At 42.0% G+C, this 25,472-nt stretch overlaps 1 protein-coding gene across 7 annotated transcripts in view; it reads right to left on the reverse strand.

Annotated features, from left to right (window-relative positions):
• GPC2 (glypican 2) overlaps nucleotides 1-25,472 on the reverse strand; it is a 419,550-nt gene that overhangs the window by 84,170 nt on the left and 309,908 nt on the right. For all 7 annotated transcript variants that reach the window (XM_046898721.1, XM_046898720.1, XM_046898724.1 and 4 more), the window contains one exon: nucleotides 13,934-14,084. In XM_046898721.1, the coding sequence (XP_046754677.1) occupies nucleotides 13,934-14,084 (151 nt within the window). The remainder of the gene's footprint in view (nucleotides 1-13,933; nucleotides 14,085-25,472) is intronic.

The following is a 25,472-nucleotide window of genomic DNA, read 5'->3' on the forward strand; positions in this document are numbered from 1 at the left end:
TTTTTGCAGCTAAATTGAATAGTTTGACATCAGACTGCTGCATCTTACCAATTTCTGGGGAATGCTGCTACCAAGATAGCTCACTTGTGCATGTTTTGCATGAGCAAATCATGCCTAGATCAAGAATACAGATAACCTCAGAATGCACTAAAATAGAAACATTAAATTTTAAAGGCTTAAATCTTGCTCAACCAGATTAATTTGCAATCTTGACAAAAGCGTATATATAGAAGATGAACAGACTCTAACAAGACACAAAATACCTCAACACATACCCCCCAAAATTCTCAAAATTTCTCAAAAATTTCAGAATAGTATTTAATAAAATTCAAAATTTGGTTGGCTCCCTATGTCACTTTATTTCAGAAATATGTCAAAGTCGGCTTGACAAACTACTAGAAATTCAGAGAAGAACAAGCACAAATAGGGGGGCTGAGAGACTGATTAAAGGAAGACTCAACAGTGCTAGAACAACCGCATAAAACCCCAAAGGCAAGAAGAAAGGGGCAGAAATCTCTTTCTAATTGTGGCATGAAGGAATGCTAACTAGAGATAGAAATGTGATTCAGGAAAAAGAAAAACTTTTGAAAGGAATATGCCTGAAGGACAATTAACTGAGGGAAAGGGAGAAACTAGACCAACAACAATAGAAGAGGTGCCATAAGATACTGTATCCAGCTGGCTTTTCCATCACTGACAACTACATTGAAGACTCTTAAGTAACCTATTGTTTAGACCAGGCATGTCCAACCCATGGTCCATAGCTGCATGCTGCCCAGTCCATCCTGCAGCCATCCCTTGCCCCATGCCATCATGGCGGCAGCTCTTCCTTGCCTGAGTGGCCTGGCCTGGCCCTGGGCATACACCCGTAACTCAGCAGCTACCAAAGATTGGAAGGAAGTTTAGAAAGCATGGGATAGATGAGCATGTGATTTCATGATTCTGTGTGTGTGATTAGAGTTGTCTGAGCTGAAACCAGGATATGGGGAGGGTGCAGTGCTGACTATGGTTATGGCAAATAATTGTATGCGTTTTGATACATTGGCTGAACACAGTCCTGCAAACAGCAAAAAAACATACACCCTTGTTTTCCATGTTGATAAAGGAACTTGAGAATAATTTTCAAGATTTCTGAAAAATTCATATGATGTTTTTGGTATGTTTTCAACTCAATTTTCAGTCGATGCAAATACAGTACCTGCAAATTTTCAAGTGAAATGTATAGGGTTGCAATTCAACCAAAAAAAAACTAATCTTGTCTCTTAACCAGGCTTTTATAAGAACTCTTACAAGAGAAAAACATCTCTTGCTTCATAATCACATCTTATTCATGTCATCACTTTTTGGTAGCATGCACATTTGTAATGTACATACAAATGTGATGTACGTACATCCTTTTCAAGGATGAAGCGCAGGAAGAGTAAAATTTCATCAAAATTCTCTGACAAACACCTTGAGAGCTCACTAGGAATTCCAACCACTGCCACCAGAACAGGGCGATGCATCAGTTTCACACAAACAAGGTCAAATATCCCACTAGTTTTATAGGCTTTTATGTTTAAATTACACACACACACACACACACACAGAATTAAAATAAGCTTTGTTACTCATATACATTAACCACATTATGTGTTTCATGAGGGATGCTCTGAAAGTAATGCCTCCTATTTTATGATATAGGCCTGTGATATCAGAGGCAGGTGTTGGTGGATGGCAGCAGAGACTGAACCTTCCCACAAATATTCTATTACATTTTGCAGCTGTGCAACAGATGGCAGAAGACGGGCAGTCTGTCAGAATGGCGTCTGATGTGAAAGCGTGAATGAAGCAAAGGTGCATCACTGAACTCCCTCCTGTGGAAAAAATAGCACCCACTGACATTCATCAACGTCTACTGAACATTTACAGAGAGCAAACAGTAGATATAAGCACAGGGAGGGGTGGGTGGTGCGTTTCTTTAGTGGTGACAGAGGCAGTGGGTCATTTTTGCTGGAGCAGATTTGTATGAGTGCAGCATGCAGCTCTTGTTCATCACTGGTGAAATGCACAGCTGATGGTGGCGACTATCTTGGAAAGTATTGTTTTGTAGCTGAGAATTTGCTCTATCAAATAGTGTTACTGTGCTCTTTCTATCTGTTGTAGTTTAGATGGAAATAAATAAGAGGCGTTACTTTCTGTGCAATCTACATACAAGCAACAATTTCTTTTCACTCCATGTGGCCCAGGCAAGCCAAAAAGTTGGACACCCATGATTTAGAGGCTTCACCTTGTTTGCATGGAATCACGCTCCATACTCCAGGATGTGGTATAGAAACAATTAAGTCCCTAATTTCACTGTTCTGCAGTGCATATCCAGTTTTTGGACTTAGGGTTGGCAGATGGCATTATAGCCTCCTTGAATCTGCACAAAACCCTGATATTCCCCTGAAAGGTGTCAGCTGTCCTGCCCATCCTGGAAAGTGTTACATGGAAATGCTACTTAACTGCTCTGAGGACAGACAAGCAGAAAATAAATATTCTTAAATCCATGAGACCGGAGACCACTGTGGGATAAATCAGATGCCAAATCACCTACTGAGGAACAATGTTCCTAATCTTTGAGCTCTTTTCGAGGAAGGTATTTAACAATGTGCAAGAACTTCAGCTGGTTTAAGTTACTGTAAGCACCTTGATCTCAAGTCAGCCAGATCTAGCCCCATAAATCCACAATCCAGTTCATATGTCGCATACTTCAACTCGAAGTTCTGTTCTTCTTATAGTAAACTGAATATAGAGAGCACAGCACATTTGCACTGAATTAAACTATGCTTTCTTTCAGGTTATTGTTTTGACCCTAAATTTATCAGCTGGTACACTGTGATGGTATATCTGTTGGCTTCAGGCTCCATGGCACTCTAAGGTGTATTATTATACCTTAAAACGGAAAATCAAGGAATAGAAAACCTCTAAACATATACCTGATGCATTCCAGGCATTTTCTCCCTTAAAGCACAGACAAAAGACCCCCAAGACACATTGGTCTAAAGACAGGGAGGGAGGAAAAAACAAAGCAAAGCTATTCTATTGCACTTTTAAAGGAGCAGCAACCTCCTAGCTTTCCTCATGAATCATACAACAAGGCAAGGTGGTAGCAGGAAGAAACAGAACCTCTTCATTCCTCAGTGACTTTCAGTTCTGCTACCACTGTCAAACACCTCTGTTCTTTGCCTTTCACCTGTATGCAATGAGAGACGACAGGCTTTTTGAGTGACTTTAAGGTTGTGGTAAATCATAACCTTACCGTAATTAACCTGGAATAATCTGCCTTTGGAATAAAATAAGGTCACAGGTTTGCCTTTACCGTCTACCTTCCTTGGAGAAAAGTGATGTTTTTTAAGCTCCAGAGATCCACATGTTACTTCTCAAACACGTTGCTTCTGACAGCTAGGATATTACTAAAACCCTGACATGAAGAAGCCTAACAAATACCTCAAAACAAGGAGTGAGGTTTTAATGGCACAGCTGCTCACTTCATATAGGTCCTCAGGCTCCTGCTTTTGCTGCTGAGGAGGAAAGGCCCGGCAGGCACGACATGTGGCGTTGCATTGATGCTGCTGTCACTTAGCTGTTATCAGCTAAGCATTCCCTTGTGTGGGATGAAGACTAATTTGCAGGTGAAGAGCATTTTTCCGTAGGCTTGCAGGATTTGTGCTTTGTGTTTTTTTTTTTCCTTATAGTGTAATGGAATTAGCATGTTAAACGGCGCTGCCATTAAGTTATATGAGTTATCTATATTGAAGTAATTTGAAGGACCTTTCCTTGTTAACTCCTCTTAATTAATTTTGGCTTTATGGCATTTTGGGGGCAAATTGGCTTAGCCTTCACATTTATCCCATCAGTACTTGGCATGACAGGATATTACAGCTCTTAAATGAATTTCTTGTCAGGAGGATCTAAATCATACAACAGACGAGACTTACCTGAGGAGCGTAGTTTTCATTCCCCATTTAGCTTGGCCTCTAACCTCTGGGTGCTATGCTGATGCTTGCGGATGACTACCACAGAGGTAGGCATGACCTGCATGGGGTCAAAGTCTCTGCCTGCAGACTGCTCTTGGCCTGCAGCAGGAAGGGTGCTCTGCTTAATGTGATCAGGAAGGCTGTTTTTCTTGGGAGCCTGTCCTTCTCACAGTGCTAGTCACCACATACTAAATCATCTCTTTTCATTCATGCTCTTTGCAGCCTGACTATGCTGTTCCAGTTTGGGGCTACGCAGTGTTGCGATGTTTCTGTTCGTAAAAGTTCATTTTATGAGAAATATCCGTGAGCGGCAACGCAGCGGAAAATCCCATCTGTGAGTTTTTAGTTCAGGGTTGTTTTCAAATCACTTCTTAGAAAAGTACATTGATTTGCGCCCGTGGAAAGTAACCAGATACAATTCTGCTGTCAAAGTCAGCAAAAAATGTTGAGCTGTAGCAATTGCATTCACTGGATACAGATGACTGGTAATATTTTTATAAGGTAGGTAAAAGCATATTACCCATCAGTGATCTACAGCGCAGTCTCTGATGACTGCTTATGCAGAACTACAGCAAACAGGTAAGCCCCAAACGTCTTTATCTCGATCTCTCCAACATTTAACTTCTCCTTATGGAACAGAGCACTGGAAGAACTAAAATGTTGTTACCTTCTAATTTTGTCTTTGCACTGCTGAAGTGATCAAAAAATCTGTGATTTACATTTCCCAAAACACATTTTCATCTCTTTGAAGGTACCAAAGGCGGTACCAAAGTTGTTCTCAGAGTCACAGAGCTGGCAGTCAGCCTGTCATTGCTCTAGCTGGCATTCTGATTACCAGTAGGAAAAACTCCTACACAGGAAATGTTTATCCAGCCATGCACAAAGTGATTCACACACCTTGGCAAAAAACGCCTGTCTTGTATGGACCTGAGCTCACCTTGGTTGTTCTAGGAGTAAAAATCTGAAGGAACTGAAATCCCTTTCATTTACAGCTCAAACTATCATATAAATGTTGAGGATGGATTCACAACAATTATACTTTTCTTCTCATAGGCATTCCAGTTTAAATTATACTGTGTAATGAAGGGGGCTAAACTGACACACAATACTTTATCTCAGCCAGTAGATTATAAACTATTTAAGAATGATTTAGGACAGAGAAGTGGGGAAACCTTCTTTTTCCCCTCCAAATGCTCTCTCATCCTATCCCCATCTCCAAACCCCTCTCTCTGCTGCATTCTGGTCCTATATGCACAGGACAGAGCTGCTCAGGACAGCTCAGGACAGCACAGGACAGAAATGCTCAGCAAAGTGTGCCCACGAGGTAACTGCGACAGCACCGCAACCCCAAAGTGACTCATCTCATCATCAGATTCTATCCACTTCCATCAGCATTAACCGAAACCCACACTTTTTACCCTGACTATCCAGACTTCTTTGGTTTTCCTTGTTCTCATGCCTCTTCCCAAACTATACCTCTCAACACAACTCCAAGTCAGAACTCTTCAACTGTGAGGCTCCTCTGCTGCCCCAGGGATGCCCAGTGCCCTCCCACAGGGTTTGCATACACCACAGTAGACAGAGGCCCATCTCTATCTACCAACCCAAATGATAAAGTCTGAAAGCCATTGAGTTATCTAAAAGATCAATCTTACATGACAGCTTAAATTGTTACTGTTACTGTTTTATAGATGTAATGAGGCATTAACACTAAGAGCAATACAGGGTTTTATAGGCTATCTAAAACAGAACTGGAGATAAAATATCTTGCACAACAAAGGGTATAAGGAAAAAGCTACACAAGGCCATGGGCCAGGAGCAAGGCATGATAGAGAGATTTGTCCAGGTTGGAAGACAGACACTAAAAATGTCATATTTCTGAGAGCTAAGATAATCTGCAAAGGAAGCGAAGTTGTGTAGCGATGAGAACTTCATGAGCGTGGCTGACTGCCAGCAGATATTATGATCTCAGAATATTGATGTTTTGTACTAATAATTACAAAATCAGCAGCTTTACAATTACTTATTTGGATAAATACAAGTGTAAGTGCATCCTGTAACATCATGAATGGAAATAAAGCATGATTGAAAATGACAGCTAATATGGTAATATTGATTCCTAGACAAGACAGAGAAATAGGAAGAATGAGAACACAATAAAGGGTAAAATAATATTGATACGCTGAAAAAAAAACCAAACCAGATAATGAAAACATTCATAAGCAATGAGGAAAGATATATTGATTTTCCGTAACTATTGAGACTAGATATACATCAGAAGACATGACAAAATAAAAAAGTTTTATTTATCTGCACTTAAAAAAGTACTCTGGATCAAAAACCCAATGCTTCCTTTATGCCCTGAAGAAGAAATATACAGCCAGGACAATCTCTTCAGGTATTCTGCTGTAGCAATTGGACAGATCAATACAATGGAAAAGGTGCAATGACAGAAAGACCAACACAATAGAATCACAATCATGGAATGGCCTGGGTTGAAAAGGACCACAATACTCATCCAGTTCCAACCCCCTGCTATGTGCAGGGTTGCCAACCACCAGACCAGGCTGCCCAGAGCCACATCCAGCCTGGCCTTGAATGCCTCCAGGGATGGGGCATCCACAGCCTCCTTGGGCAACCTGTTCCAGTGTGTCACCACCCTCTGGGTAAAAAACTTCTTCCTAATATCCAACCTAAACCTCCCCTGTCTTAGTTTAAAATCATTCCTCCTTGTCCTATTGCTATCCACGCCAGCAAACAGCCGATCCCCCTCCTGTTTATATGCTCCCTTCAAGTACTGGAAGGCCACAATGAGGCCTCCCCGGAGCCTTCTCTTCTCCAAGCTAAACAAGCCCAGTTCCCTCAACCTTTCCTCACAGGAGAGGTGCTGCAGCCCTCTGATCATCTTAGTGGCACTCCTCTGGGCCCACTCCAAGAGCTCCACGTCCTTCCTGTGCTGGGGGCCCCAGGGCTGGATGCAGTACTGCAGATGGGGCCTTACAAGAGCTGAGTAGAGGGGCACAATCACCTCCCTCTCCCTGCTGGCCACCCCTTTTTTAACGCAGCCCAGAACACAGCTGGCATTCCAGGCTGCAAGTGCACTCTGCTGACTCATGTCCAGCTTCTCGTCTATCAGGACCCCCAAGTCCTTCGCTTGCAGGGCTGCTCTCAAGGAGATCATCCCCCAGTTTGTATAAATACCTGGGATTGCCCCAACCCAAGTGCAGCACCCTGCACTTGGCCTTATTGAACCTCATTAGGTTTTCACGGGCCCACTTCTCCAGCCTGTCCAGGTCCCTGTGGATGGCTTCCCTTCCTTCCAACATATCGACTGCACCGCTCAGCTTGGTGTCATCTACAAAGTTGCTGAGGGTGCACTCGATCCCATCATCTATGTCATTGATGAAGATATTGAAGAGCACCAGTCCCAAGACCGACCCCTGTGGGACACCACTTGTGACCGGCCTCCACCCTGACACAGACCCACTGATCAGAACCTTTTGGCTGCATCCAGCCAGCCAATTCCTAATCCATCAAACAGTCCATCCTTCAAAATCCACACTTCTCCAATTTAGAGAGAAGGATGTGGTGATGGACCATGTCAATAGCCTTGCAGAAGTCCAGGTAGATAACATCCACCACCCTTCTCCCATCCACCAAAGCTGTCACTCCATCATAGGCAGCCACCAGGTGGGTCAGGCATGATCTGCCCTTGGCTGGCTGTCTCGAATCACCTCTTTATCTCGTATGTGCCTTAACATAGTTTCTAGGAGGATCTGCTCTGTGATCTTCCCAGGCACAGAGGTGAGGCTCACCAGCCTGTAGTTCCCCGGGTCTTCCTTTTTCCCTTTCTTAAAAATGGGAGCAATGTTTCCCTTTTTCCAGTCACCGGGGACTTCACCAGACAGCCATGATTTTTCAAACATGATGGAGAGCAGCTCGGCAACCACATCAGCCATCTCTTTCAGAACCCTAGGATGGATATCATCCGGCCCCATGGATTTATATATGTTCAATTACATGAGGAGGACTCGGACTTGTTCCAACCTTACGGTGGGACAGAAACCATTCCTCACATCCTCACCTAGAGGCTCGTGGTCCTGGCAGACATGGGAAGCCTGACCACACACGAAGACTGAGGCAAAGCACTCACTGAGTACCTCAGCTTTTTCTATGTCTAAGAAACAAGTTCAGCTCCATCTGCGCCTTGGCTTTCCTAATCCTATCATCTCTACACACATGGACAACAGCCCTGTATTCCTCCCAGGACACTCAACCCTGCTTCCACTTTCTGTACATTTCCCCCTCTTCTCTTGGTTTTAGCTGCAGGTCCTTGCAAAGCCACGATGATCACCTGCCTCCCCTGCTCGACTTCTTCTGCTGGGGGATGGAGAGCCGCTGCGCTCTCAGAAGGGTGTCCTTAAAGAGCTGCCAGCTCTGTTCTGTACCCATACCCTTAAGGACAGTTTCCCAGGGGATCCCACTCAACAGTTCCTTGAGCATCTGGAATTTTCCTCTCCTAGCTCTGCTCTTTGCCAGGCCCGCATTCTTCAAGATCACAAACTCCACCAAGGCATGGTCACTACAGCCCAGGCTGCCTCCAATCTTAACGAAGAAGCAGTATATTCTACTGAGATATTTAAAATCAGAGAATACGTACTAAAGGGAGGGAGCTTCGAGAAGGAATTAGAAGTATAGAATAAAATTTTTATTGGGATTACATAAGCATTTGCCCAAATCTCACAGTAATAAAGAGCTTCTCACACATAGCCACATTCAAAATCTGCTTGGGATGTCATAGGTTGCGTTTATTTATTGAATATGTGTGCTTACAGATGCAAATTTTAAGGACTGTCTAAAATCTGCAATCAGTGCTGGTCAGGCACTACTTGTTATTCCATGGAAACCTACTGCTTTTGCGATAGGGACACAGATGAAGCTCATCCCAGTGTAGAGCAAGCAGCCAGCAAGGGGAAAAGTAAATCCCTGTTCCTGTTTTACAAAGATCCAAAGTTTCAAGACATGTCAGGGGTGTATTAACATTTGCCCCATCTGAGAGCTGAAGGTTTTGCCTCACAGATTGATGGTACCCACTGATGGGCAAATTTAAGGCTAAGATGGCAGTTCCTGTATGTCAGACATTAGGCTTCGCCTACCCTGCTCCATGGGGAACGGGCCCAAGGACAGACTAAAAGAGACGTTCTCCTTAACATGTGCTGTTTGGATGCCTTGCTAGTGTGAAGACAGCCCTGGTTCACACTTGCTAAATGCCTTCTGACTTTCCATCATGTTATTTCAGGCTTGTCTAGAAAGAAGTTTGGATTAATTTTTGTCTTAATTTTTGTTTTACAGTGTGGAGGTCTTGGGGTTTGCAGTAAACCATGTCCCTGCCTGTGGTCCAATCTTGTTGGACCTTCTAAACCTTATTTAATGGAAAACCACCTGATGACTTCTCTGAAGAGAGATCTATTGTTGGCAGTCACTGTCTGGATCAGGCTTCTTAACAACATACAGCTGTGCAGCACAGCTGGGAGTGGGAAATCCCCTGCAGGGACTTCCTTCCCACTTTTCACTGATCAGACTGAAGCATTTATTTTCCTTTTCACTAAAGAGAGGAGAAGTAGGGTACAACGTGAATCTGTTGCTACTGCACCTTTTCATGATCTGCAGGATGCTAATCCCTCCCCTAGTAAACACTGCAGCATGTGCACCACTGCATGGTGCCGAGCCTTGTACACCGCTGAGCATCCTGCACAGTCCTATTTAAGAATATGCCCTCGCATCATTCTGTGAGTCCTTTTGTGATTGAAGTTCACATCGGACCACGCTTACACGATCACACGCTGCCCAGCAAGGTTCATACTGAGCCTCTGCTTTGCACTTCTGCCCAGAAACATGCAGCGGTCCAAACTGCAAATCTACTTCCCCATCCATGTTCAGGATTTTTTCCTCTTAAATCTCTTCTAACAAAGCTTTGTTCAAAGATGATTAACAGATGCAGCCATTAAAAAGTTGCCACTTGCCAACAAATAGCACATGGATCTGCTTGAGAAACTAATGTTTCTACAGCTTTCCCCGGGAAGGAACAGTTGTGATAACTGGTAAGGCCTGATAGAACCCGACATGCTCAAGTATCTCCTACCCCACCTAGTGTGTCGAGGGGCTGCTGGCTTCTGGAGAGGGTGTCTATCTTGTCCGTATGAAATCAATTAGATAAACATATATGATATAGATAGGTAGACAATGCAGCACACTATGATTACAAGTGGTGATTTTTTTTAGATAATTATGATTTTGACTAGGAAAGCTTTATTGGTAACAAAAGCAAAGAAAAATACTAAATAATATCCACATAACTGTAGACATTAAACTAGGAATTGAAACACAGACTTCAGTATCCATGGTAAGGTGGGCTGAAATATAGAGTGCACACACAGCATACAACACACACCAAGTAGGGACAGGGATCATACGAAGCGCCTGGCTAGCACACAACCATTCCTTGTCTTTACCCCCCTGGTGCACATTGAAGTTTCAAACCTAGAAGCCAGACTCTCTGTTAGTAGTTGGAAAAAGCAAACTGGGGAGATGGCTATGTACCCTGTCTAGAGGGATCTTTCAATAGTTCTCAAAAGAGATGTTTTGGTGATGGAAGCCTTGCTATTGGCAAAACTCCTGCCAATTTCTTGTCAATGAAAAGGGGTATTTTTCTCAGGAAGGTGGGAAGGAAGTGTTCAGTATGTTTTTAGAAACTATTTTAAATGATCCTGAATCTTTTGCAATGCTTAAAGTGGAACTCAACACATAAATTGTAAATCTCATTTTCATATAGGTTTCAAAGAAATTACAGATGTAGCAAATTTTCACTGGATTCTGAATTCACTATTTTTAGAGTTTGGTAATTGTTTTCCTTCTTTTCTGTTTTCCATGAACTTGTTAAAAACATCACTGCTCTGGCAAAAAGCCTATGTTTTGAAAGGGTTTTTATTCCTTTCCTATTCCTTTTGTTCTACCATGTGACTACAAGCTACAGTGTTCGCTGATGAGATCAATGGCATTGTACAGCTCCAAGCCTGCTGCAGTCAGTAAGAATATTCCCACTGACTTTTTTGAGCTTCAGTCAGAGTTTTATTTGGGATTTAGCCTTAGTCTCCATTCATGTCTCAATTTACTGTGTATTTAAAGTGAACACAGAATAGTGAATGTTGGCATGTTCCGCTTCTACAAAACAACAGTGAGAAGGAACTGACAGCTTTTAAGTTTAGGAAACATAACATATTCACAGGATATTCAATGAGAAACATCATCTTATAGACATGCAGCAAGAGGAAATGCAACTAATCCAATCCAGTGTTCATTTCTTTAACATTCTATTAAAGCAAAGAAGTTCTATAATGAGATTACTCCATTTTATCTCTTAATTGTATCCAGATATGCCAAACGTATTTACTGCTAGTGGCTTGTACACAGTATAGCATTTTAAAGCTAATTATGAAATAGAAGTACCATTGTCGCACAATGAAATATTCTTACTGTTATGAATCAATACTATTTTCTACAATTAATTGTGATTTCTTTTTTAATTGGATATAAACCCTACTAAACTTTGAAACAGCTATTTGTATAAATGTAATTCTTTTAAATCCAGGATGGTATCAACATCATAGAATATTTTATTTAAAGAGATTGCAAGCAAAAAGGAAAAAAGAGACATTAAGCATTTCCTTTATTTACCGTTATTTAAACCAGCAGCAAGCCTAGTCTTGAAAGCTTTCAAGTTTTTATTTTTGAACATCTGAAATCTACCACTGTGTGTAAACATGCACACACATCCTCCCCAAACCGTGTATTTATAGTTTAATTGTTCATTAAAGAGTACTCTGCACCTGGCTATTGTTTGCATCATACCACATAGAGAGCAAAGCACATTATTTATAGTATTTACACTCACAGATCTCTAGGGGCTGAAAGACTTAGCAATCTTTTAATTGCTCATATATAAAACACAACTAAAATTGAAATTAAAAAAAGCTAAGCAGAGTTTTAAAATAACATCGTATAAAAGCTCTTCTGTTCAAAAACATGAGTGAATACAGTGACAATCTCAACCTGATCTGTTACTCACAACTACTTAAAAATGTTAAGAATCATCTCTATGTAATAATAACTCATTTACCTTGATTATACAGCTCAACAACGTATACCGTATTGTAGCCAGGCTGGATGTGGCTCTGGGAAGCCTGGTCTGGTGGTCTGCAACCCTGCACATAGCAGGGGGGTTGAAACTCAATGATCATTGAGGTCCTTTTCAACCCAGGCCATTCTATGATTCTATGAAAACCTGGTGCTGTAAAATAAAATTAATGCTTTGCACGTATTTCAAAATACATGCTTAAGCTCAGTTTTCCTGAACAAATATTCATAAAAGGAACAACGAAAGTCCTGAACACAGTCTACATCAAAGCTGGTTTGCAAGTTCTACCTGAGTATGGGATACATTCTTTCTCTCTGCTTAGTGGTAAAAAGATAAGCAAGAGGCATGTGTTTACTTCTGCTGAATGAAATAGCAGTTTAAAGCTTACCTGTGTTTTATCTCACCTTAATGAGCACTATGTTTCAACGCTATTATGCTCGTATTTCACATATTTGTTCACTCAAATGAAAATATATATATATAAATTATCAATAATTAATACAATTACACTTTGATGACCTGATATGAATCAGAACTTCCAGATACAGCATATCAGTAGTTTCAACTGTTTAGAAGGAAACATCGCACCTCTTGACAACTTATTATAGTAAGAAATTATCTATTAAATTGCCAATATTTTGGTGGAATCATAGAATCATAGACTTGTTCAGGTTGGAAAAGACCTTAAAGATCATCAAATCCAACTCTAATCTAACCATACTACCCTAACTCTAACAACCCTCTGCTAAATCATGTCCCTGAGCACCACATCCAAGCGGTTTTTAAACACATCCAGGGATGGTGACTCAGCCACCTCCCTGGGGAGCCTATTCCAGTGCTTCACAACCCTTTCTGTAAAGAAGTGTTTCCTAATATCCAACCTAAATTTACCCTGGCGCAACTTGAGGCCATCTCCCCTTGTCCTGTCACCAGTGAGAAGAGACCAACCCCGCTCTTTCTGTAGGCATCTTTCAGATATTGGAAGAGAGAAATAAGGTCTCCCCTCAGCCTCCTCCTCCCCAGACTAAACGGCCCCAGTTCCTTCAGTTGCTCCTTATAGGGCACATTCTCCAAGCCCTTCACCAGCCTTGTTGCCCTTCTTTGGACCTGCTCCAGCACCTCCATGTCCTTTCTGTACTGAGGTGCCCAAAACTGAACACAGTAAGTTAGATTCTGAAGCTGATTCCAAGCCTTATGACATATCAGTCAAGTAATTACAAAAATAAATATTGTAGAATGCATATCTGAGGCTATCAAGACATTTTATACAGGATAATCTTTATCCAGCTACTCAATACCACTAAAAACCGTACTTCAGGTATTTTTTTAAGAACATATACTTTCAGCAAAACTCTTTGGATCATCCTTCACTATGATTATGCAGTCAACCGATATATATGTTAACATTTAGTACAGTGTACACGGGCATTAATTTTCTATTTATTTGAAGTGCCCACAGTATCTAGGAAAGCTCTTCCAGTATTTCTATGATCCAGACTTCCTTACAGATATTTTTCACTCTAAGTCTCTTATCTGCAGGCCAAGTGTTAAATTGTATTGCGTTACCGTCTGTACCATTCTAGTTCTACTGCAGTTGTTCATGTATTAAGATTCAAATCCTTTGAATTCAATAGGAATTTGACGGTAACTTGAGCAGTGCAAACCTTAGCTCTGTCCACTTAATTGTGACAGTTAGGAATTTCTAAACTCTGTATGTGTCCACAGAAAATGTATTTACCTGCTGTGTGAATCCTGTCACCAGATCCTTGGCAGCCATCCTCATCATCACAGTCCCCACTTGTCTCCAACTCTTCGCTTCTTCCTCCCCCACTGCCAGCATCTCGGGAAGCCCATCTCTCCAGTTTTAATTTTGCCTTCTCAGCATCCAGCTAAAACGAAAGAGCAAAGAACCAATGATGGTTAAGAATATTTACACAGCTCCTACTTCTGGTGACCATGCTGGATTGCTGGGTTTACAAAGCAACAAGCATGTTCACATTCTCTCCAGAACTGCTACTCACATCATAGATTGATTCTAGCAGTATTGTATTTTTGTATTTTTGGAGTAAAAGACTATACCATCAAAACATATCCACCACAGATGACCCCCAACTCTTACCATCAAACCTTTGATTGGAAACACCACATCAGCTTTGTGTTAGCTCTGCCCCTATAGTATGACAAGATATGATTAAAACCTGTTACTCCTGTTACACCAGTATATCTTAATCAAATAGAAAGACGGAAACACTGTTTGAAGTTGGACAGGGCTGCCCAATAGCCTCTACCACACACATTTCTCTGTAAAGTGCTGCAGATACATTTAAGACTTTGTTATCTGTTTTAGCCTGGAGGATTGTGATTATCCCTGGTACTGAGGGAAACATATTTTAAAATGTAGCTCCTTTGAAGATTCAAGCAGATTTCACAGTAAAAAGGAGGAGGGCTGTGAGCTGGAGGAACTGGAGCACAGGACTAACACAACTGGGCTGGATGGATGGCAACAAATGCAGCCATTTCTCTGCAGCGTGAAGCTCTTTGTGGTATTCTCTTTGTTCTTCAGATGCCTTGAGCTGCCATCCTCCACTCCGGGGATGATAAGCGCTTGGAGAGCTTGTAGAGCATGGCAGAGATCCTGATCTACAGACACCAACTTCTTTGTGGCAGAACTGAGGATTTTTTTCACTCTTTCATTGAAAAGATCTGTTTGCTCACTCAGAAGACGTGAACTACTTTGCACTGCAGTGGGAAGATCAGTAAGTGGGAGGACAGTGGGGGAAGAGCATCTTCAGCCTCTTCAATGGGGAAGAGCATCAAACACTGTCTAATTGTTACTGCTTGCCTGTTTTTTTTTTTTTTAAAAACAAGTTGACTAACGTTGAGTCTTGCTATTCAGCAGTATCTCGACTGATGTCATGACTCCATTTTGTTAAACAATTGGGAAAATCTGCCCACGAGGGAGAAAGATAACACAGTTCTTTCACACATCTCTCATGTCCTCACTGTATTAGACAAGACCCATTCATTCTTAGTTACAATCTTTCAGAATGAAAATAAATGGCTAAGTGGTGAACAGAACAGATGCAAAATTTAATGAAGGTTTTTAATGACTGTAAGCAGAAATGTTTATTGCCTGCTAAGGAAATCATTCTTTTCAAAAATTTCATTTCATTCAGTGTTCATGGCCCAATCTGACCCCTGCTCAAAACAAGTAAATACTTGAACCAAGTGTGCACCAGTTTTGGAAAAAGATCAAGAAACAAGCTCAGCTTTTCAACATGGTGCACCAGATTTCTGGGTTCTGAAAGCCTGCACAACAAAAAGACATTAAACACAGCTGAGACCTGCATCTCCCCTGTGCTATTCAAAGTTGACCCAGCTCTTCCTTGGCTTGCCACTATAGAGGCAGGTCAAGTTAGACAGAACTCTGATGTGGAAACACATCACAGCTCAGAACCTGCTCAAGTGCAACCTACGTAGTCTTTCTCCCTTGTACAACACTTCCCAAATCTTTTCAATGATTTTTCCATCAACAACTTTTGGATCTGTGGCTACCACTGACCAAGAGCAATGAACCAGAGCCCAACTTTGTGCACACATACTGGCTTATATATGAATAAACACATTCCAGGAGATGAAGCAGTGTGAATTAGGAACATTTGTCCCTTGACAACTGCTACATGATGTTAGTGAGAGCACTGATTCAGTGTGATAGCAAAGTGCATGCTAGCCTTTCTCCTTTTCCTTTCTTCATAGAATCAGAGACACCCTTCTCAAAGTCCCAAGACTGCATTGAAACAGCATAGGCTGTGCCAGCATCAAAGAGGGTGCTGGTACTTTAGAAGAATCACAATAGAAAGACAATGTCCTTTATATTTTTTCAGCTCTACTAGGTCTAGAAGATGAGTGTGGACAGGGAATGTTCTTAATACACACTTGCAGTGTTCTGCAATGTTCTTAATACAACACTGCTATCCACGTTCAAGGCCTCTTCAGAGACAGCCATGACCTGCCAAAACATGTGAACAAATCTCCTAGGGGAAGACAGCCGCCCCCAGAGCTTCCAGATCTCCCCAGATGGCCACAGAGCACACAGCAGTCCCTTCCCCAAAGTGGAAGGCAGACAGCAGTGAATGGAATTAATAATGGCACTTACACCTTTTAAAGCTACTCTTAAGCTATATTTTGCTGACTTACACTCTGCTTGCTGATGCGTAATGCAATCCAACCATCTCTGACAACTCTGCTCAGTAGTTCCAGCCTGGGAGCGACCTACCTTTGGGCTGAGAATTGATGCTTCGACTGAACAACTGCAATGGATTTCAGGCTGAGCGCTGCAGCCTACATCTTTAACTTCACAATGCAGAAGGCATTTGCTGCTCAAGATTCCAGAAGATACTGGAATCCCAACAGCTTAAAATCTAAGTCTTCAAGTTTTTGTCATATTTGAAAGACAGTACTGCTTACGCATGAAAAGCTCATGTAAATAGCTCAGCAAAATTTTCCACAGCCCAACTGAAAACTGGTTTGAATCAGAAATTTTCTGAACTGTAAGCTTTTGGATCAGGTTCATAAGACTCTAAAGAGTTTCTGAGAAACTTTACAGTCTTTCTGTGGAAAAGGTTTAGTATCTGTTTCAGCTCTGAGTCAGATAAAGATTATATGCACGTGCTTTATTTACTCCAGCAAAGACTTGAGAAGAAAGATGTCCTATGAGAATGGTCCCCTATTAATACCACATAGCACACACATTCCTGATCACCTAAAGAGTCCTTCAGAATTCACAGGCTTCCAAGAGGATGTGAACTCACAGAATCATAGAATCTTTTGAGTTGGAAGTGACTACTAAAAGGCCATCTAGTTCAACTCCTCTGCAATGCACAGGGTCACCCATGCTCTATCAGGTGCTCAGAGCCCCTCCAGCCTGACTTTGATTATCTCCAGGGATGGGGCATTCACCACAACTCTGGGCAACCTATGCCAGTGCCTCCCTGCCCTTATTGTAAAAAACTTGTTCCTTAAATCCAATCTAAATCTCCCCTGTTTTAGTCTGACCATTTCACCTTGTCTTATCCCCAAAGACCCTGCTAAAGGTCTGGCCCCTTCTTTCTTACAGCCCCCCATTAAGATACTGACAGGCCGCTCTCAGCTCTCCCTGCAGCCTTCCCTTCTCCATGCTGCACAGCCCCAGCTCTCTCAGCCTGTCCTGTAGCAGAGGTGTTCCATCCCTGGGATCATTTTTGTGGCCCTCCTCTGGACGTGCTCCAACAGGTCTGTGTCTGTCCTGTACTGAGGACTCCACATTTTGGACGCAGTGCTCCAGGTGAGGTCTCACAGCACAGAGCAGAGGGGCAGGACCACCTCCCTGACCTGCAGGCCATGCTTCTTTTGGTGCAGCCCAGGATACGGTTGGCTTTCTGGGTGGTGAGGGCACATTGCTGGCTCTTGTCCAGCTACCATCCACCAGTACAACCCAGGTCCTTTTCAGCAGGGCTACGCTCTATTGTTGAACGTCGTGAGGTTCACCTGGGCCCACTGCTCAGCCTGTCTAGGTCCCTCTAGATGGCATCCTGTCCCTCAGGTATGTCAACTGCACCACTCAGCCAGGTATCATCAGCAAACTTGTTGAGTGTGCACTCAATCCCACTGTCAATATAATTGATGAAGATATTAAAGAGCATCAGTCCCAGTACTGCTGTAAGCTGTAGAGTTATATTAATTTCATCAGAAGATAGACTTTAAAACTGTAGTTTGCATCACAGTTTTAGAATTTTCAGGTCAGTGAAAACAGCAGAGAAAATATAAGAGAACACACTTTTTGAATAAAACCACTTAAAAGCTGTGTTCAGCTTTTAATATTGCAATATTGAGAGTCAAAGCCCGTACAATAATGGTTTAATGAGGAACTCATTGGTTAGTTCTCTATAGACATTTCAGTGGGAATCTTTTTCTTCTCTGCAAAGACAGTTTTGAGGTAGAATCTAACCTCCTTCCAGTTTTCATGTTAGCACATATATCTGACTTGCTCATGTTTTCACAGAGAACAAAAAGTGGCTTATTATATACTGAAATCAGAAGCTGTAAGTTAAGAAGTAGTCTTCTAAAATGTACTTCAATTACATAAATATGATTTGCAGAAGCAAAGCATTTTGCCAGCTTCCACCCAAATAATGCACAAAACCTAATCTTGAAAAGAGTCATAAATGACTCAGTCCTGTCATTCATTTCTTTATTCAAAAATAAAACTAAAAATCCTTTCAAAAGCATTATTAGGTCAGAAATGACTACAACTGAAATAAACAACGCTCCTTTTGTTTTTCCCTTTTTATATACGTTTTTTCTTAGTTACTGACACACTGCTTTAGGCATAAAGCTGCATTTTACTGGGGCCTTGTGACTGAGCAGATGTTTTGTCATTTCACAAAACAAATACAACAGATTTGAGACTTAACTGCCATATACAGGCTTATTCCAAGAGGTCCTCTTTTTTGAGATAACATTTATGGTGAGTTTTCCTCCACATATGCTCTCCGCTTCCTTCTGAAAGCATCTGGCAGTTGCTATTCTTCCTTCTTTACACATTTATCTAGCATTCACATATTACAGCATAAATAAGCCAAATGAACTTATTTGTCCTTAATCTTATCAGACATTTTCTTCGGTTTGTTCTTCCCCTGTTTTCATTTCAGAGAAATCCAGAAGCCCCAATGCATTATCCCTTTGTAGCTTCTTCTGACAGCAGTATATAACTCAATGAGGTAGCTTCATGCAACTCCTGGATCCTTTTTTTAGCCAAAGACAGACAGTTAACCTTCTGGAAGAAATGACACCCCCAAGGTTTTCTCTGGCTGGATTTATTTAGGTTCATATAATAACCTTTGCTTAGCAAATCTTGCTTTACAAGTTACCAGTACAATATTAGAACAATTTAATTCAACTGCTATGCATAATTCACGCAACATGGTTAAGGATTTACCATGGCTTTTGAATTCTATTCCCATCTCTCCTGACCAGGCCTTTTTCACTTTGGGAAGTGGACCAGTAGTGGTAGATGCCTTTGCTTTATGATGTTCTCTTTTGCCTGAGTACCCTGTATTTATTTGCACTGAGATTTGTATTTCTCGTCTATGCCAATGCTGCTTGTGTACAAATTGATGGAGAAGGCCCTGTTTGAGAACATGGAAACATGCAAAGCAGAAGTGCCACAAGTATACCCACCAAAGGGGGACCAACAGTCATACCTCCTCTGCCCCAGTGTATCCCCACTCTAGCTACACTTTGCATTTAGAGCCCCCCCCTTTTTTCTTCTTTTTCCATTTTTTCTTCTGCCTCCTTAAACTTCCCACCATCATCTGAAGTGCTTCCACCTGAAGTGGCACACAGGTAGAATAGCCATGCCAGGTCTGTAACTAGTTATGGACTTCCACTCTACACCAGTTTCTTACTTCGCAGCTCTCAGAAACCCAGCTTTCAGATAAATCCCACAAGTTTCTGGTTGAAGTCATTCAACGAAGAACATACACAATGATCAGTGCAATTCTGTGTACTTCAACTATCAACCAAATCCACTTTGTGTGGAGAATGACACACACATTTCTAGTGTGTTTTACCTCCTGTTTTTCCCCTTCTACTTCATTCCAGAAGACTTTCCTTCAAAATATATTGATTATTTCACTAACTCTTCTACTGTGTTTCCAAGTAGCTTCAGTATTAGCTGTGTAACTTTTGGGAAGGTCAGGACTTGCCTTTTGCCTTTATTCACCCAAGGTGATGCAATTGGTGCTTTTACTTGCTTTGCTCTGTCATTCCCATGCCCTTCTCCCCCCAACAATTACATCACTGAAACGCTATTTTCTGAAATTGCACCTGAATTCCTACAAGGCAAATACTTTCCTAGCATTTCTGTGGCAGACTCCTGCAATCACTCCTCTATTTTTTAGATGCAGCTTTTTCTCACGGTTTTATTCTTTCCATTTCCATCTTCAGGGCTTTATATTTGCGTAAGTCTGTCTTTATCTGTGATACTTTCTGTTCTCCTGGGTTGTGCAGATTGACTCTTTATCCCCTTCCTCACTTTTTATTGCCAGCTGACACACTAAACACTTCAGCACCTACACTTTCAAATATGTTTGAATACATTTCATTTCCCCTCCCTGTCCTTCCTCTCCTCTGGCTTCTTCCCTCTGACTTCCCATATAGACCACTGCAGATGCATATTCCACAGCAGAGGAGCTAAAAGCTTTCAGCTGGTTACAAATGTTAGAGAATTATTTCATCAGATATCAAACATGACTTTTTCAGGTTCACCTCCTTTGTACTGCAGTTACTGCTTCTAGTTTAGATTTGTAATACCTTACCCAGAAGGTATTAATTGTGAATTATTTAAACTGAGCACAAATAAAAAAGGGCTTATTCTAGTTAATGATCTCTTTCAACCAAGCGCATCAGCTGTTTAAAATGTATTAACACATTTTGTTTTGAATTCACTAAGACAGATGGGTCAAGGAAGCAAGCAGATATCCCTCCTTTACATTTTGCCTCACTTTGTGAAAATTAGTTAACTTTTGGTATTACGTAATATACCAAAGAAGACCCTACTCACCTGATGCTTGGTGTGCCTAATGCATACACCTTGGGTTAGTCCTTGCCATAAGCACTCCCTTCACCTTTAGATATTAGTATAGTCTTCTCCAAAAATAAACTCTGCTTTTTAAATTGCAGTATGTATAGTATGAAAATAGAGCATATAGCTAAAAAAAACTCATTACATTGAGACCTTCTGCATCTTCTTGAAGTTAAAAGGCAATTGTAACAAAAATCTAAGAAAAATAATGCCATTATTCGTGGAGAGTACGCAGGAGCTGCATCTAGAAAATTCTTTTGCTTTGCCAAACAGTTCAGTTTTGGGAAAGGGGCTGTTTGACACAAAACCTTCAAAGGCAGAGGGCTGTTAGGAGTGCCAGTGACACAGAGCAGTTGTTGCCCTCTGCAAGAAAACTGTGGGCTACAACTTTTCTAGACACAGATGTGGAGTGTGGCATTCATGCACATATTAGATGGGTAACTGTGATCACAAGCTGGAGCTGTGCTTAGTCTTTGTAACAATTGTAATACTGCTTTAGGATTGAAATGTGCAACTCTCTGCAAGGGCAAGAAGCTGGGAGATGAACGACCTGTGTCTCAGCAGCACTGAGATAGCAAGGCATCAAGCCAGACCTAGCAAGTGTCACCTCCTGTGCTCTCACAAAAGACATTGTTCTACATTACTTCAGACATTATTTCTCCATTTTTTGAAAGAAGAGAGTTTCAAGTGGATTAACTTTAGATAAGAGCTAAAGAAGTTACCAAATTTTTTTTTTTATTATTATTATTTTTTTTAAAGAGACACTTCTCCGAATGACTGACTGGGATAATCTGATTGCTGTCTATAAATACATTTAATTTTTCCTTTAAATGTGGAGAGATCTCTGAGAATAAAACTAACACAGAAATATGAAGATGAGAAGCAAGTTTTTTATATATCAGAGTTAATCACTGTGCAAGCACTCTACCAAGAGAAAGATGGGGACAAAAATCCTCAAGTATTTGCAAGATCTAGCTGAATAAATCTGCGAGAAAAGTTGCCTGTGGTGTCAATGAGTTGTATGTGATATTTCAGCAGGTCTCTTCCAGGCTTCCATTCTGTGTCTCTATGCTCTGCTGGTTTCTAATATTAGAAAATTGATTCGTAAAACTAAAATCACAAACCAGAACCACTCCTATTAGCCATTTTAGTTATTTCCTTGCTTGTCTGATTTCTGTATGGGCAGATGATGTCTACCTATCAAATGATGTCCATTCTTTCCTCTAGACTAAGAATGAAGCATCTTAGCTGTGCTTGAAGACAAAATGTGGCTCAAAAAATACATTAATTTTTTTTGCTGGGGTTTTGCATGGTTTGCAAACATGCTGTTTGACTAGGAGTTCCGACTCATCAGGTTTTAGATATCTAATAATAGCCAAGAATCTTCTATCTGATCAGACTTGGGAATAAGGAAATGAGAAGTGCCTGCAATCAGGAGGCTGGATGCACTCCATCAGTCCTTGAATGGCATCCTTCTGACAAGCTGTCTGTTTTCATGGGTTAAGTAAGTAAACAGTGGCTGCTCTACATGATCAAAAGAACAGAGCTAACCTTTCTCCTTGCTTTATACTGAGACAGCAATTACTCTATTTGCTAAAGGAAATTTTCATGACATGCTGCAGTGCATGTTAATTCTGTTTCATGTTCTTGGATAATTATCTGCTTTCAAGCTTATGTTGGTGAAGATCATTTTCATAGTATGAGGAGTTTGACATTTCACTGGAAAGACTTGTGAACATCAGTCTCTCATTATTTGGGAGTGCTCAAAGGACTCGGGCTCTGCATTTGATGTCACATGTTAAAACATGACAGAAGCAGTACTCTATTTAGTCTCCTCTACTCTAAATCCCAGCAACCAAGTGCTGAAATACAATGTGGAATAAAATACAGAAAACATGTTAAGAACATGAATAACAACACCTGTCATTCCTTTAAGATGTACTGATGCTGGCAGCTAAATCATAAACTATTCATTATTCAAGCTAACCGTTCTACTGCCACTGAAACCCAAAGGGAAACATGTAAACAATCATGCTGCCTCAACACCATCGGACTTCTCTGAAATCCCACCACATTTCTAAATGTGTTGCTTAATTCCGAAGGTGCCACATATGTACAGAAGAAAGGATAGCAGCCTGTGCTGCTATGAACCAGCAAACTGAACGCAGTAGAGCTGTTCCAACTGATCCTGCATGAAGAGCCAACCAAGACTGTTTCATTTGGGAAAGCCAGGTGCTTTAATGAAACAAGCAAATAATTCCATGTTGCGTGAATTTGACAATAAAAGACTCCCTCTTTCCAGATGCCATGTTCCCATGCAACACGTGAGGATGTATGACTGAATACTTTTGCTATGTCATTTCTATTTAAAAAGGGAAGAAGAAATAGGGATGAATATACCTGCGAGCAGCAGGTATATGAACTACAAAGGTTCTCTGATGTCTTAGCAAAGACTGAATTCACAGTACAGTCTTTTTACCAGACAGTCCTCTACTCATGGAATTCAAAATATGTTGCATTTAGCTAAAATTAGGTAAGGGACTAAAAGTATATAGAAAGAGTTGCAAGCCTGACAGACAGGGACACACCATAGAATCATAGAATCACAAAGTTGGAAAGGACCTACAAGATCATCTAGTCCAACCGTCCTCCCATTACCATTGCTACCACCAGCCACTAAACCAGATCTCATAGCTCCTCATCCAGATGCCTCTTGAACACTGCCAGGGACAGTGACTCCACCACCTCCCTGGGCAGCCATTCCAGTGCCTGACCACTCTCTGAGAGATAAAGTTTTCCCTTATGTCTAATCTAAACCTCCTCTGGTACAACTTGCAGCCATTTCCTTGGGTCCTGTTTGCTGCCTGGGAGAAGAGGCCAAACCCCTCCTCATCACAACCTCCCTTCAGGAAGTTGTAGAATGCAATTAGGTCTCCTCTGAGCCTCCTCTTCTCCAGACTAAACAATCCCAGTTCCCTCAGCCGCTCCTCATAACACCTGTGCTCCAGACCCCTCACCAGTTTGGTTTTCCTTCTCTGGACACGTTCCAGGGCCTCAATGTCTTTCTTGCAGTGAGGGGCCCAAAACCAAACACAGTACTTGAGATGCGGCCTCACCAGTGCTGAATACAGGGGGATGATTACCTCCCTGCTTCTGCTGGCCACACTATTCCTAATGCAGGCCAGGATGGCATCGGCCCTCTGGGCCACCTGGGCACACTGTTGGCTCATGTTCAACTGAGCATCAGCCAACACCCCTAGGTCCATTTCCTCTTCACAGTCATCCAGCCACTCAGCCCCAAGCCTATGGCACTGCATGGGGTTATTGTGGCCAAAGTGCAGGACCCGGCACTTGGCCTTGTTGAACCTCATCCCATTCACCTCAGCCCAGCGATCCAGCTTATCCAGATCCCTCTGAAGGGCCTCCCTACCCTCAGGCAGATCCACACCACCTCCCAACTTGATGTCATCTGCAAACTTACTGAGGGTACACTCAATCCCCTCATCTAGGTCATCAATAAAGATATTAAACAAGATGGGCCCCAGTACTGACCCCTGGGGGACACCACTTGTAACGGGTCACCAGCTGTACTTAACTCCATTAACCACTACCCACTGGGCACATCCCTCTGGCCATTTCCTTACCCAAAGAAGGGTAGACCTGTCCAGGCCATGGGCAGCCATTTTCCCCAGGAGCATACTGTGAGAGACCATGTCAAAGGCTTTGCTGAAGTCTAGGTGGACTACATCAACAGCCTTTCCCTTGTCTACCAGTCTGGTCACCCAGTTGTAGAAGGAGATGAGGTTGCTCAAGCACGAGCTGTCTTTCATGAACTTGTGCTGGCTGGCCTGATCCCCTGGGCGCCACACACGTGCCGCGTGAGCACACCCAAGATGATTTGCTCTATAACTTTCCCTGGTACCAAGGTCAGGCTGACAGGTCTGTAGTTCCCTGGATCCTCCTTATGGCCCTTCTTGTAGATGGGAGTTACATCGGCAAGCCTCCAATCCTCTGGGACCTCTCCAGATAACGAGGAGCATTGGTAGATGGCTGAGAGCGGTTGGCAATCACCCCTGCCAGCTCCCTCAGCACCCTTGGGTGGAGCCTGTCTGGTCCCATGGACTTGTGACAGTCCAGATGGAGGAGCTCTCTAACTGTCTCCACCTGAATCACCGGAGGTGTATTCTGCATAGCATCCTAGACTTCCAGATCAGGGCGTAAAGTGCCCTGAGGATAACTGATCTGCCTATTAAAGGCGGATGTAAAGAAGGCATTGAGGACCTCAGCCTTCTCCTTATCCTCATACCAGAGCACAACTGTATAAGCTGTGCTTGTTTATGGAACCAGGTTAAAATCCAATGTATGGACAAATGAACAGACAGCTCTGACAGATCATTGGTAACATTTCAGGAGGGCAGGAATGGTTGCTTTGTCTTTCTCATCATGGGTTTGTCTTTCTCATCACTACACAAGCCTGGAAAAGGCACACTAAGTGGAAGTAGGTCAATGCATTGGTCTTTGTGGGCTATCAGCTTCTCCTTTTGCCTTCTCAACAGCTACTAACAAGACAATCTGACCACGAAGATCAAAAGCTCTCGTGGTGCACTGAAGAAAATGCATTCTACCTGCACTGTACCTACAAGTCAGGACTGGG

This window comes from Gallus gallus, chromosome 9, assembly GCF_016699485.2.
Source record: "Gallus gallus isolate bGalGal1 chromosome 9, bGalGal1.mat.broiler.GRCg7b, whole genome shotgun sequence".
Taxonomy (NCBI): domain Eukaryota; kingdom Metazoa; phylum Chordata; class Aves; order Galliformes; family Phasianidae; genus Gallus; species Gallus gallus.